Here is a 15,822-nt window from a genome sequence, read left to right as displayed (position 1 = left end):
TATAGCAGCAGAAAGTGAACTAAGGTGGGGAATAATTACTTATCTCCATTTGGCATAGGATAAAAAAGACTTAAGGTTAGATTATCTACAGCCCCAGTGTCAGTGAAAAGTGAGGTGTGCAGCATGACAGCCAGTGTCAGAGATGGCCATGAAAAACAACTATTAAGGAAAATTCTTTTTGACTATTATGTAAGACAGAAGGTTGGCCTGAAGTTAGAATTTACATTGATACTGAGAAGTAGCAAATAATTTGCATAAATAGCCAAAGATTAAAAGGAAAAAAAATTGGAGGTGGATGCCAAGAAAGGTTAGGAAAATTGTATGGGTAGTCTATAATAGATCTTGTTCTGATGATTATCAGAGTTTCCCTACCAAGGATTTAGATGGGAGAAGTAGGAAACAAACATGTCACTTAACTGTTTATCACAGTTTGTATAAGAGGTATCATTGTGCCTGGAATTCTGAGAAGAGGTTGGGATTGGTGATAGTTTAGCAATACTCAGTGTATAAAAACATGTACTTGTGCAATGAAATCTGCCAAGGAGCCTGAATAAAATGAGAAGAGGAATAGAATGTAATTTGGAAAATAGAATGTAGGATTGGAAGAAGTAAAGCTGTCCACAAAAACAGAAGTGCTAATTTAAATGTCAGAGGAACAACTAGGAAAAAATGTTTCAAGTAATGTGAAGAAATGGTGTCATACTCTATAGAAAAAACTATAAAGGGGTCATAGCATCTACCAAGAGGGTGCCATGGTAGAGGGAAGGGGGAATGAAACTGGTATTCCAAGTGGAAAAACAGAAGGAAGACTACAGTTTCAATAAGCAGTAAGGGAAGAAATGAAACCACATAGTGGCCTAAGAGGCTGTGAGGCTGAAGTATATTGAAGAGTCTTAGTTTCTTAGGCCTTAGTTTCTGCTTGACTTGCATAATTCTTATTGCCATAAAACAAATACACATGCTAAGTATTTGCAAAGTTGTGTTTATTTTTCAGATCCAGTCAACAAGAGAACAAAATGCCTCATTATGAGTACTCACTTATTGAGAAAGATACAAGTGTTTAGCTGTTCTTACTGTATAATGAGTGCTTTTCTTCACTTATAAATACAACTGGAAAGGTAGCATTGGAATTAATGTGTCACTGAGGTTTGAGACTGTTCACACTGGTCCAAACAGGAGCAGGTCGTGGTGTGCCTGTATTTGTACGAGATCGTGGTGCCATCAGAGCAGTCAAGAGCAATGTCTCTGTACTCATAGTTATCTTCTCGGCAGCAAATACAAGAATTTTCCAACTGGAAGAGTTCATAATTGTACCTAAAAGAAAAATAATCAGTAATAAATATTTTTAGAATGTATTTGGACAGAAGTTTTGCATTGGTGTCGATTTAAAATTGTCTATCAGCCTTCCAAATAATGATTTCTTTAACTAGACCTCGCATTCTTCATTCCCCACTACAAACATCTGATATGGAGCCTTGATAATTACTATGGTAAACCAAAATAAGAAATCCAAAATAAAACTTATAATCTCATAATTAGAAAATTATAGTGCAGAAACATAAAGAGACTTTTAAACATCCTATTTAATACCAAATTATTATTTTCCACAAATTAATCTATATGTAAAACTACACATAAAGGAAAATATATAATATTATTTATTCTAAGTCAACTTTGAAAATAATTTAATAAACAATTTCTTGCTTAAGTACTCTTGCTAGTTATTTCAGGAAGAAGAATGCAATTGCCAAAAATGTGTTAGGCATGTTTACAAAAGTACTTCAGAATGACCCATCATTTTTTAAAATGTGTATTTTAATTCTCAGAGCTTAATATTTTAGAAAAATTTCCCATTGTGTCCTATCATCAAACAGTATTGCTCTCCCATAAAAACTTTTCCATGTAATGTTTTGAAAGCTTTATTTCTTCCACAAGGTTACAAAGTTAATGCACATCACACAAGGAAAACTCACTTGAGAGTCTTTTTGCATTCCCCTATGCATCTTGCCATCTCAATTCTCTTCTTGCAACCATTATACTTAACAGTCACATTCACAGGAGAAGGTCTGCAATCATTTTTACCTAAAACAACATGAAGAACAGAGACCGAAGTGAGATTTAACATTTTAGCAATTGCTCAGCACCCATTTCTTTAACCACAGGGAATAATAATCTTAACTATTTCCCAGTGTTATTAAGGGGATAAAGTATCTCAGCATCTAGTACAAAGATCCTGATTAATAATCAGATAAATAATATTATTGTTATTATCACTATCAGAAAGGAAGAAAGAGGTGGAGGTAAGGGAGTAGGAAGGGGAAGGAAGAGGAAGACAAAGGAAATGGATTATTTTTAACAACCTTTTCTCATTGTTGATCACCCAACTGTAATGCCCTAATATGCCAATTTACAACACAACTTGCTGATGTTAGGAAAGCAAGCTAATATTTTCCATGAAAATATTTTTTCTCTTATAAATGCACCTGGTTTTTATAGGTAAGAATGATGTAACCAACAAGAATAAGTACCAAGTATAATATGTATAAATATCAATTGGTAGTTTATACATATAGGATAGATTATTTTTTTAAAGACACTGGAAACTTTTAATTATTCTTCCATTTGTTTTAAGGAAATGCTAAATTTTTGTTGAGAGCTTACATGTTCCCTATATATGGAGGTTTACTTACATTTATAGCAACAATTTTTGGAATCGTAGATTCTATCTTCCTATAGAAGTAAGAAGAAAAAAATGGAAAACCTCTTCTAAATTTTTCCTATAAGAAGTATAACATTTTGTAATTTATTGAAATCGTATCAGAAAAGGGGAAATGGAATGAATGGATGTGCTCATGTCAGATCCAGAGGTGGGTAAGAACAAGGGAGGTGAGCATGGTAATAAAAATAAGGCTATCAAAAAAATAGATTAAGATTTCCTAACAATAGCTAGAAAGAGAAAACAATAACTTAACTATTTTGAAGACAGCATGCGAATATAAAAACATTTTAAAGGTTTAATGATACCAGACACTATAAGCTTAATAGAGAAAGAGACTTCCTTAATATGGAAAATATACTTAATAAAATGTAGACACTTCTAGAATCATCTGATTCTGTATACAATAACTTTGCTTAAAGATCTATGGAACTGACAAGAAATTTTTGTCTGTTGGCCACAGGCAAACCATTCCAAATGAGAAACAAAGGTGGGCTTGGTTTATGTTTAACATGAGAAGTGTTCTTGCTCTTTATGAGCTCAGAAGGAAGCTTACCTCTGCACACCAGGTCTGCTTCGGGCAGTCTTGCACTACTGCCACCAAGCCAGTGTTGTTGCAGAAGTAGGAGACGCATGGGTTGCTGGGGTCATCAAATGAAGCCCCAATCTGGAAAGTGAAGACAGAGAGAAAAACTATTACTATTTGCCTTGATTTCTTTTCAAAGTTGACATTTAATGCAGTTTTTAAAAAATCATTTGTGTTTAGTGACTGTCCAGAGGCATGTATGACATTAAGTTAATATTTAAGAAAAGATGGATTGAAAGTCTCCTATATCCTGAGAGCACAAAATGTGTCAGGACCTTCATCTTCAAGTTAAAATTCACCAACTGTTACTCTAGTATAGTTTGAACTTTTCAAGAAAGATACTTTATGGTCAGCAACAAGTTCACTGATTTTAGGCTCTCAGTTTGAGGGAAAAAAGGGCATACTCGAGGATGATCAGAAATGACAAGTCTCCCCAAATGTCTTCTATCTTGCTGTGTTCCTGTAAATTCAAACTTTCTTATATTCCACAGTTTGAGAAACTACTGATTCAGAGCCTCAGATTCTAAGACAAACTTTCTAGCAAGATGAAATACTACAATTTCAACTGTATGCAAACTTAACATGTGTATTGATATCATTATTGGAAATTTTTCTTTTGTTCTTTAAACATCATCATACTTTGTGTTGGAACTATCATAGGTTCTTAAGTTCCATAAACTTTGGAAACTAAAACTTGAGAAACCCATCAGAAATCTGATTGCAGCAAACAGTTTATAACAGTAAAACTCTTCTAGCACACCCCATATATTTTATTTTAGATTTTTAAGGCATGTAGTAGCACCAGGTCAAGTGCATTAATAATTTGGCCATCATCTGAGTTATACAGTTTCTTGAAACTTTTCCCAAAATGTGAACTCAATTGTCAAGACTCAGCCATGCATACACTGTGTTGCTAAATCCACATAGTGGGGTTCTAGTCCTTTGAGTTTTCTTATTAAACCTCTGACAGTTTGGCCATCTGATCTTTCTGGTTGCAATTACAGTTATCCCTGTTCATTGATTTGAATGCCATGCCTTCTCCATCTGTAAAGGCCCATGGGAAATTTTGTTCAGAAGCTCCACTGCTGGGCAGATGATGATCGAGTATATTTTCCCTCTTGGAAAAGAGCCTCAGTGAGTGTTATGTTTGACGTTCCTTTGGAAATAAATATGAGGGAAAAAAAGAACCTGTTCCCCTCAGTCATTACCAATGTTTTTTTTTCATATTCAACACTGAAAGATCCTTGGTGTAGCTTTGTACAGCATTTATTTATATAACTATAGAAATAATAGACTACTTCTGACAAGAAAAAATCTTACCTCATAGTCAGTATTATTAAATAAACATGTTCTTGGTTCTGAAAAATAAATACATTATTTTATTATAAAATAAGCAATATCATTCCCTTTTATTTATGAAAAAGAAATTATAGATGAGATTATAATTATCAAGCAGCTACGTTTCTTCTTGTAATACCATAATCTTCCTTCAATCTACTGATTATTTTCATAAATGTTAATTCTGAGTTTCCCATTCTAAAGATGGTAAATTTTAAGAAGAAAATACTAATTCTGTTTAATTTATCACGTCTATTATGTATGCACAGATTAGCTCAAAACATCTCTTGAATATGTTAATAAGTAAGCAATGACTAGGTTCAATTCAAATAATGTATTACAAATACACACCACAGTGTCCAATTTCACAGCAGGAATCATTTGATTTAAATGTTATAAGCTTCTCTTCAGTGTTGCATGTGGATGGAGAAGGGCACTCCTTAGGTTTGCATTCTACAGACTTTGCATCAGTACAGGTGCATTCGTGGCAATTGGATGTCCATATGTCTCCAGGCTACGATACAAACCATGTTTAGATTTCTGTTCACATACAAGAATGAAAGCAAATTTGAATTAAAGGAGAACAAAACCATGTACTTACAGATTTCTCTTCTCCAAGTGGACCATGACAAACTGTTCACATGAAATGATAAGTACTAATTAAATTTGGCAAAATATATCCATCTGTTATTTATAGATAACCAGCAGGTGGCCAATACTGTAATTGGCACTAGGATTTCAGAGTCACAGTATTATGGAGGATTATATGGTGCCTTAAGGTGGATAAATCAAATCTATTTCAATCAAACTATCCCAAAGAAATGTATATGTTTATATATAATATTATTTTTATAATCCCCAGAAAAGGATAAATCTGGGTTTCTCTAGGAAGTGGCGGTCAATAAATTTTAGGGCTAGTCTTTGACTTACTGATTTATAATCTGATTTTTGCTTCTATAATCCTTTAAAAGTCATCAAGACATTATAATTACCTGACCCAAAGACCCTTCTCAGTTTTTAAATTTCCCTGTCATACTTGACATTATTCACTCTCACTTTCAGGAATATGTTGTCCTTTCTTTTAATGTAACATGGGGGAGATCCTATCTTTACTAGAAGCTCTTTTTACTCTCTCCTTTTGACTCTATTCTTCCTCTAGGATTTTGTCTCCATAATGTCCACTGTAACATCAAGCGAAGGCCCTCAAACTTCTCTATCCAGGTCAGACCTATCTCCTGAGCTCTCCACCTGATAGACAGCATCCCAACAGATCGGAAGAATATCATACTCAAAGTGCAGAAAACAGACTGTGTCATCTTGTTCCTAAAGCCAGTTTTCTCTTCTAGAGAGGCCTTTTCTTATTAAGGACCAAATTATACTTTCATTTACTCAAACTTAAAACTTTGGGGCCGGTTTGATTCCTTAGTTTCTGTCACTTGTCAACCGTGTCTCTGCCAAATGCTGATCCTTGACACTCATTTTAATCCCTTCCTTTCCTTATTCTATTTGCTACAGCACTACTCCGTGACCTTAGTATTTTGACTTAGAAACTCAACTGGTTAAACTCTCTTCCTGATCCAATCAATTTTACTGACCATAATAAAGCAATTTTCTTAATGCCTAATTCTTAATATTTCTTTGATTAAAGACTTTTGAAGGGCCCCTTTAGTCTTGTAAAATAAATGCCTTTTTCTAGGTTCCAAGATCTCTCATGTTGTGACTCAAAGCTACCTTCTTAACTAGGCTTCACTTCTGTCATTTATAAGCTCTAGACTAATCTACATCTTGCTCTCAAATTCTAGTCCTATAATAAATTACCTGTGAATCCCTCAAAAATCACTATATATGACACACAGTGTGTATACACAATAGAATATGTATTTTGCTTTTTTACTGTGAATTTTCCTTTCTTTATGTGAAAATTACCTGTTATTCTTTGAAAATCCCCTTTTCTACTAAGCACCAAGGTCAGAGAATTTTTTTAGTGTTTTTTCCTACTGGCTGCAAAACACATCACATTATCTTGAGAATAGTGGGAACTCGGAAAATTCCCTTAAAATTATTGCACTTTCACAAACCTGGATTGTTCTTCCATGGTTCAATCCTAAAAGACCTTGGGATTATCTTGTTTGTTAAATGGGGATCACTATCAACTGAGCAGTGTCAACATTTTGATAAAAATACATTATTACATGAAAGAACTAGCAGGTAATCCTTTTTTTAAAAAAGAATCTAAGTAACGAGGTGTGTTTTCTTTGACTGCATCTGTTTGTGAGCAAGAAAGTAGCCTATTATGTATTTGGTGAATAAAAGGTAAATTCACGCACTTTAAGTATGTTGTTAACATTTTCATGGATAATGACTTTGAAAGGTATGACTCCTGATATTTCATTACAAGAAGAATCATTACTACAGAATGATTCTGCAATGGAGGTTATCTTACCTGGAGCTGGTGGAAGTGTTGCTGGACACCCTGTGTAAAAATAGAAAACTCATTGGTCTCTGATGTTACTGGTATAGTGTTGGGGAAAGTACAGTGGCCTAATTCATTATTGTATTGCTGACAACTCTTGCTACATAGCCAGACTGCAGACATGTTCCCATTAATCTCTGGTTTCTGCTCCTTATGGTGCTTGAGATCCCACCATTACAAAGGGTTTTCTTGAGACTCAAGTTTTAATAGAGAGAAATATGCTTCACTTTAAAATTTTTCCCAGAAAACAATTTTGATAATTAGGTTTACAAAATGCAGCTACCCTCATCCTACTCTCTATCTTCTCAAAATATTTCCATTTTGTTCTATCTCAACTCACACCAAATGCTTTAAACTGGTCATATGTATATATCATTTTGAGCATTTGCACATTACAGATTTTGATCAGCCCAATTTGTGTATAGGCTTATGCCTATAATCCCAGCTTCTCAGGACCGCAATTAGAGGACTGCCTGGGCAAAAAGTTAGCAAGATTCCATCTCAACAATGAGGTGGACATGATGGTACACATCTATAATCACAGGCTGGCCTAGGCAAAAACATGAAATTGATCAGAAAAATAACATGAAAAAGGGCTGAGGGTGTGGCTTAAGTGGTAGAGCACCTGACTAGCAAGCTTGAGGTCCTGAGCTCAAACCCCAGTACCACTAAAACAAATATTTCAAAACTGCTAAATATCAAATTAATATTTGTATTCTGTTTACCAAAAGAAAAGAAAGAATGGCTGACCTAAGCACAATGGAATGCTTGAAAATGACTTGGAATTCTTACAGGATTAGATAATGTGACTCCAACAATTAAAATTACCAAAAACAGTCCATAAGAAATGAGTTAAAGAGGTGAGAGTCTGGGGAATCAAATGGCTCCAAATCTTCACCAATGTAGGCTAGAATGGCTCTTAATTGTGAATTATTAGCAGCAACCAGCAATAGAAAAGAGACATGACCAATGAGGCATAAATACACCAGGAAATCTTCCCTGCAAGAGTCTACCGACAATGTCTGTACAAGGAGCCATACGAGCAATCCCCTCCTCTCCACAGTGTTATCAGAGGAATGGCTAAACCATGTAATCATTCCATTAAAAAAATCCTGAAAGCGATCTCTTTGCTAGTTCAAAACTAAAATCCTCCTTAAAATTTCCTCTGCTTTCTAATCTCATTATTTCCTCTTAAACCTGAAAAGTCATTGCCAACATCTGATTGGTTCCATGTGGTTTTATGTCTATTTCCATTGGCTGTTTGGTAAGAATTCCTTCCCCACCCCAACCAATATTAAACTCAATCATCTTCTTTCCCATGGTTTCGCTCAAAACTACCAACAAACAGGAATAAACACCCTGACTGCACTCTCTAGAGTCATAATTTTTATACATATTTTTGGGTTATCACTTAATATACTATAATGATAATGTCTGTACCCATAATAACCTTTCTCTCCTACACAAAAGATCATAAGTGGCAAGTGCTAGATCTTCTTGATGGTTTTGCTTTTAATGTGTGTCATAGTCTAGTACATATTAAGTACTAAAGAAATGTCAAGCTGAATTAGTAATGAAGTAATTAGGGTTATTTCCATATTGACCAGTTTTACTTTCAGCTTCTTGACTCTGTTGCTACTACAGTGCTTTCTAAAGGGGAAAAAGAAGGATGGCATTATGATATTTACTTTTATGTTTTTAGCAAGGGTTTATTTTAGTATAATAGGATAAAGTATAGACAGGGAACAAAGTCTCTGGCATTGTGATATTTAAATTGAAATAACAAGAACACAGATCTAGTCTACGTGTGTTCAGAAAAATGACACAAATTCATGTACAAGCAATACCTATGTGGAATAGATAACTCATTTGAGTCTTTTCATGTAACCTTGCTGGGATACTCATGGGCCTGTTGAGACTCTAACTGAAACTGAAGTGGAACATGCAACAGGAAATACATATGGAGGATTTCAGGACTAGCACCCTTCTTGATCCCCATCTTAGAAATCTCAAGTTGCATGAATAAATATTCAGGAGAGGAGCCCTGGCAAAAGGCTAAATCAAAAATCCCTGAGTGAATAGACAGTCCTACTTGAACTTAAAATTGTATTTCAAAGAATGTTTCACCTCAACTTCCTGGTCTCCACCCCCTCTCCTGCTTCTTTCCTATCATCCCTCTCCCCAAAACTCAGCTCCATATGTATAAGCAAGGCCACACTGATCACCAAAGAGGTTGTGTTGGCAGCCTTTACTTGTTTGTGCTTCAGTTCCTGAGGTTCCTTCCACTCCTGTGGGATCAGTGACTGCTAACAGAGGAACAAAAGTGGTGAGTGCAGGAAAAATGAGTAACTTGAGGTAAGTTCTGAGATGCCACCAAGAAAATTTCCTTTACTTTCTATCTGACTTACCTGTGATGGTAATTCCAGGGGCAGTGGTTGTTTCAGATGCTTCCTTAGAGGTACCTAAAACAAGGAAAGGAAGAACACTGCACCTTTTCTGGTCTCTGAAGACTATGTCTATAAGAGACCTCCACATAGAATTAGCGCCACTGCTAGCGCCTTTACACTGAATCATTAAGAGGCCCCAGTTTTAGGAATCCCTGCTCACAGAGGTGAATTATATTTCTATGACCCTGATAAAACTTTCACCTCTAGGTCCTCTTCCCCTAAGTGAAAAGAAGGTTCTCACAGTTAATACTTTTATTTCATTTAATTTGGTACTGTGGTCTTCTCATATTAGTTTTGGGAGGAGAGCAATTACAAGAGAGAGAAAATGAGAAAACATTTGTGTTGAGCTAGATGGTTAAATATTGCCTTAGTTCCACCTAACTTTAGATAAGTTGTTTCTTCCTAACAACTTAGTTTGGGCCCCATCCTCTCTTTTCATAGATCATTTACTTCAGAACACTTGCAATTGTAAATTCTCTATCTTTTTGAGATGTAAATCTTCTCCCAGTCTACTGCCAGTCTTATAATTCAGGAGTATCTTTCTCAAGGACCTAGGAGCACCCCCTTGAAATGGAATTTTCAAGAAAGATAGCCAGGTGTAGTACTATATATCCATGATCCCAGCACTGGGGAGGCCAAAACAGGAGGACTTGTACAAGATCAAGGCTAACCTGGGTTACAGGAAAGAGAATATGTCTCAAAAAAAAAAAAAAAAAAAATCTCTTTGGTAGTCTCTTACTGTGGTAGGGTAGTGGTCTATCTTTAACCATGTTAAGTGCTAATTAGTAAACACCAATGGCTCAGGCAAGAGCCTATGTCTCATAGCCTGAGACATAGGTCAGCCTCCTCCAAAGAGCCTGTAGCACTTTTCTGCTTACTCACCCCAACACCTGAAACTTACCTGCCTTTTTTTTTTCAGCAGAGTTGAGTTCAGTCTCCCTCAACTACTATAATGGTTTTGACCCTGATTGGAATAGCCTTGAATAAAGCCATCTTTGCCTATTTAGCTCTGCCTGGTAAAATTTTTCTCTTAAAGTTGAAGTCAGATACTCATTCCTAGAAATACATATTGGGTATCTGAAACACTGATATTTACATGAGAAGAATGCTAAGGCTGTAAACTTCCTTTGTGTCAGTCTTTCCTATTACCTGGGTTGGAACTTCCTGAGATTCCTGAGATTCCTAAGATTCCAGTGGTTCTGCTTGGTGCCACTGTGGTGCCTGCGAAGACAAATAAGGGTCATTTCATATCAGCCACAGCTCTGATGTTTATCCACAGAGAGCAACATCAGAAAGAGAAATGAAACAGATGTAATTCTGGACCAGGGCTTCAGCAAGTCCATACAGAAGCTTTGTGAATTACCAAAGACATACTCTTCTGGGAAGATGAGGCCTCATGGGTTTTTGTCTCATTGGGGAATGATGGCTGGACGGCAGCCCCCTTATTCTGTTCTGTAAGCCTTCACCTGGAAACTCTGGTCTGAGCTCCAGAAACCCAGAAAAAGAAGACCACCTTAAATGGCTAAAAGAGTTAATTCCCTAATGAGACTCTACCCTAGTTACTGGGCCTTTATCTTTACCTCTCAACATCCTTCTGTGTTGAAACAGAGGCTTAAATTCATTCATGTGAATCCAATAGATTTAAAATATTGACACTTAACCAAAAAAAGGCAAAGAAGTATGAGATAGGGACTGCTGTGCTAATGCTACAACAGTCAACTCCAGAAAATGGGTTTATTTTTCTAGTCTTAGATTCTTAGAGACACTCATACATTTAGTTACCTGGACTGGAACTTCCAGGAATAATTGTTGTGCCAGAGGCTACCCCAGTGGTGCCTGTAACAAGAGGGCATAGTCAGCCTTATAGAGCCTTTCTCATCCTAAAAAGGGTAAGGAGCATCAGTTTTTCCCATTTCTCTGAGGCACTAGAAATGAATTTACCAAACTTCCTTGTTCTAGATATTAAGCCTGACATGTTTTCCAATTTCCTCTCCCATAAATTCAGGTTCAGAGGAAATACAGGGCAGAAGGTCACAAAGGCCTCATAGGACTCATTTCTCTAGAACTAGAATATTCTACACTCTTATTACTAGATGAGAGACTTAAATATGCATGACATTCCTAGAGACAATTTTGCTTCTCCAGTGGGTGGGGCAGGGAGAAAAAAATGCATCTACACTTATGAGTAAGGGTTAGGCATCTTAATGCCTTAATTTGCAAATCTACTTGCTTCTATTCTAGTGGTCTTTACTTACCTTCCTGGCTACTGGTGACTTCCACTGATCCTGGGGTATTGTCTGACAAAACAAAGGAAGTAAAAAAGATGCATCTAGAAAATTATCCTTATAATGTGTCCTCTGAGAAATTAATCAATTAGCCAATGAGCTAATACTCTATATTGACCTCATGATCTGTTACAAAAAAAGGGGTGACCACTCTCAGCCACATTTATTTTCACTGGAAATCTTTATGTAGTAAACTCAAATGAAAAAATGATTGATAATCCAAAATCTGGCAAAATATACCTGATGAAATTCCTGTGCTGGTAGTTTCAACAACTTTCTTAAAAGTTGTGGCTTCTATAAAAATAAAGGAAGAAAAATTGAAAAGATGGAGAAGTTGAACACATAGAAATGATAGAGCAGCATATGGTATTGTCTAGAGTCATTTAGAGGAAAATTCAGTTTAGTACTTGATTTACCTTTTTGGAGACCTCCAGGTGAGACTGTAGCCCCAGAGTCTGTTTCAGTGGAACCTAGGATGGAAAAGAAAAGAGGGGGTGAGATGAACAATGTCATTCTTTTTGGATAGAGATTGTGGTTTATGGGATAGAGATTGTGGTTTAGGACAAATCCATGTGTTTTTGTGAGACAACACATTCCTTCTCCAGGAGTCTTTGTCCCAAGAGGTGAATTAACATGTTCCCCTATATTCTATTCCTTATGGTAAACTGCAGCCCCTGCAATTCTTTCTTTCCACAGGTAGTATCATGGAGATAGGGCCTTCCCTACCCTCTCTTTTTTCAATTCCTCTGGTCACTTGTTTTACTTTTAATATCTTGGCTCCCTGCAATCATGTTGGTAACTTGTGACTTGTGTAGGATAAATAATGGAAAAGACTGCGTATTTTGCTATTTTGAGTCTTTAAAAACAGTTTCCCCCTTCTACCTTCAAAGTCTCATTGCTATGAGGCTATATCCTCTAAAAAAAAAAAAAAAATGGATCTTACACAAAGAAAAAATGTCTTGCCAGCAAATTCTGGTTGATCCTGTTTGATTTGAGACTTTGAATCTCCAAACTCGAGGAATATGGTCTTCTGGTACAGTATGATATATCCCAGTAGTCTGTGTTAGGCTAAGGCAAACACATTGCCAACTGTTAAACTAAAATTCCTTTCCTTTTCAGGCTCTTTTGCCTTTGGCCATCCTTTAGATTCTGGTGACCCCAAGGAACTGTTTTCTCTGTTACTATTAAAAATAAACTCATTAACACCAATAGTTTCAAATATCATTTATAAGCAAAAAACTGACAAATCTCTATCTGTAGGAACCCAGTTCTGTTGGGTATCATTATCTGGAAGCCCAGAGCATTTCAAATTCAACCTATCAAACTATCAAATTCAAACTCCACTGAATCATCTCTCAATTTTCTTTTGTTAAAAACTCTTCCAGGATATTCCCAAACTCAGTGGATGGCACCAACCATCTATGCAAGCACCAAAACCATGAATTAGGACTTATTGATACTTCTTTCTCGCCTCCATTCTCTCAACCACACCAGTTGATTTTAAATTGTTAACACATTGCTTACTCCTGTCCTCCCCCAACATTCCACATGACTGCCTCCTTACTTCATGCTAATCATGGCTCCCTTCTAAGAGACTTTAAGTAGATGATATGACTACCTGACTCCCTTCATATCAATCCAAGTAGTGACCAAATAGTCACCAAAAAAACCTCTCCAATCTGGGCATTGTAATCAACCTACCTAAAATTTTCCAACTGCCCCCTATTGCTTATGGAATCAAGTTTTTAATTTTGGAAATGCTGGGGTTTTAACTCAGAGCTTTGAGCTACCAGTTGAGCCACACCCCCAGCAAGCTTTAAATGTTTATATGATGACAGAGCCCAATATTATATTCATTATAGAATACAGAGTTGATGGGTGGTATCTCTTGCCCCCTTCATTTCAGGATATTTCTATCATTTTGCCATCTAGAAGCTCCAAAAACTTCCAAACATCCTCCTTTGTGATGCTATCTCAATATCTGGATTATATTACATAATCATGCTGAATTATTATAATTTCTTGAAATATGCAGGCTATTTTATTTCCCCATCCTTTATAATTAAATACAAAAAATATTTCTTTCCTTGAAAATTTTCACTGGGTAAATAAGTCTTAATATAAGACTCTCCAAATACCCTAAGTTTATTTCAGTTATCTTTATTTACCTGGGTTAGAAACTTCTTGGTTAATGGTGACTTTACTTGATATGACAGTAGTACCTGAAAAGACAGTATAGAAATATTTTACCTAAAAAGAGTTCCATCCCTAAAATATTTTACCTAAAAGATTTCTGTCCCTATTGAGATATTTACATTTGGGAGCTATGGTCTAACAAAGATGCAACTAAAGAATCTGTCATCTAAGAAATTCCAGAAATGCCAACCTCAATTCACTCAAATAAGTCTTCTGAGATAAAGATTTATCACCTCCTGTCAGGGACAAACTCCCACTAGCAATCAATGAAATCCCCAAAATATGCAAAGTAGTGACAACCTGTTTGTATTCCACTGCTTAGCATTGAAGTTGTAGCTTTTTCAAAGAAAAAATTAAGGTGATTTGAAGCAATTGTGAAATCTGGAAAATAGATTGCAACATACAGTCAAAGACATATTCTTAAACAATATGTCATATCCATCTTGCCTGAAATATAATGAAGAGCTTTCCCTAATAACTTTGACTAACCTAGGTTGGAATTCCCAGCAACAGGTATAATAAAAGAAATTACTCCAGGGGAATTTGAGATAGAAATGAAAATGAGATGGAGAGACAAGTAGTGAAAAGAAGAGAGAGAAAAAGACAAAGAGTCAGACATCAATAAATCATAGCACTAACATTTTGCCCTAAGAATAGCATGAATTTGAACAAATTTCATGTTTCTTATAAGCAGTAAGGGGGTTATTTATCAAAAGAGAAGCAAACACTATATTTCCTTATAAACCAATATTTGGCAAAACTCTCATTTGGAACCCACTGCTAGGGCTTAATATCCTGGAAAGAAGTACTTTTCCATTGCTCACCTGCTTTACTTGCTGTGTCTTGGTTCCCTGGGGCTTCTGTGGGGACTCCTTGGGTGAGTGGGAATGAATAATAAAATTTAAAATTTTTTGGACCTTATTCATGAGAATAAACTCATGACAGTGGGTTTTATACTCAAGGGACTTACTTATCTCAACCAGCAAAAACCCTTGTCCCTTCCTGTTATTGCTTATACTCTCTCTACAACAAAATTAGAGATAAGGGCAAAATAGTTTCTGCTGGGTATTGAGGGGGTGGGGGTGAGAGGGAGGGGGTGGAGTGGGTGGTAAGGGAGGGGGTGGGGGCAGGGGGGAGAAATGAACCAAGCCTTGTATGCACATATGAATAATAAAAGAAAAAGGAAAAAAAACAAATGGGTGAATTAAAAATCTCTACTCACCAGAACTAGAACTTTTTAGTTTCCTGGAAACTCCAGTGGAACCTGAAGTAGTACCTGGAAAGAGCAAGATGGATAAAGGATTGAAAGTAAAATGTTATTCTTAGTGTCATAAAATCATATTCAAAAGGTTGGTGTATGGAGAAAACCAGTTTGAAGAGCAAACGTCGAAGACTGATTTACTTGACATTTTATCTCTTCAAATGAAATACAAAAACCTGTTTCAGCACACCTCTCACTCATTCATCATCTACCACAAACTCATGGAATTACTGAGAACCCAAAAGGCTGAAAGAGCAACTCACTTACCAGTTGTCATTTCAACTCTAGTGGTAGCTTTAACTTCTGTAGAAGTTGTAGCCTCTGAAAAGTAAATGGAAAAAGTGGTACAAAATGTAGACATTTGGAAAATTGTGTAAAAATGTTACTTTGTATAATATGCCTATGGGAGACATCAGGTCCTCTGAAGGTCACAGAGAAAAATTTCTCCAACTGTTTCATCATTCACCTGTGTTTGAACTCCCAGGAGCAATGGTTAACCCAGTGGTAACTAAAATCACAA

At 36.1% G+C, this 15,822-nt stretch overlaps 1 protein-coding gene across 1 annotated transcript; it reads right to left on the bottom strand.

Moving 5' to 3' along the window:
* Positions 1–982: 982 nt before the first annotated feature.
* LOC109680179 (apomucin-like) lies at positions 983–15,579 on the bottom strand. The gene is made up of 19 exons (XM_074084848.1): positions 15,570–15,579; positions 15,264–15,317; positions 14,866–14,913; positions 14,342–14,422; positions 14,014–14,067; positions 12,262–12,315; positions 12,019–12,139; positions 11,816–11,889; positions 11,343–11,396; positions 10,710–10,781; positions 9,522–9,575; positions 7,084–7,113; positions 5,242–5,273; positions 4,992–5,154; positions 4,623–4,660; positions 3,273–3,383; positions 2,691–2,730; positions 1,974–2,082; positions 983–1,314 (listed from the first exon to the last, which is right to left on the bottom strand). The coding sequence occupies exons 1-19, from the start codon at positions 15,577–15,579 to the stop codon at positions 1,131–1,133; spliced, it is 1,383 nt and encodes a 460-aa protein (XP_073940949.1). The 3' UTR covers positions 983–1,130.
* Positions 15,580–15,822: the final 243 nt, after the last annotated feature.

Source organism: Castor canadensis, chromosome 8 (genome assembly GCF_047511655.1).
Source record: "Castor canadensis chromosome 8, mCasCan1.hap1v2, whole genome shotgun sequence".
NCBI lineage: Eukaryota > Metazoa > Chordata > Mammalia > Rodentia > Castoridae > Castor > Castor canadensis.
Note: the sequence above shows the minus strand (reverse complement) of the source record. Positions and strands in the feature narration are given on the sequence as shown.

Excerpts from the sequence above, each read along its gene's own strand:
- LOC109680179 (XM_074084848.1), bottom strand. Across the intron at positions 10,782-11,342 it reads TCCTGGAAGTTCCAGTCCAG|GCACCACAGTGGCACCAAGC; the intron begins GTAACTAAATGT and ends TTGTCTTCGCAG. Across the intron at positions 4,661-4,991 it reads CTGTGAAATTGGACACTGTG|AACCAAGAACATGTTTATTT; the intron begins GTGTGTATTTGT and ends TTTATTTTTCAG.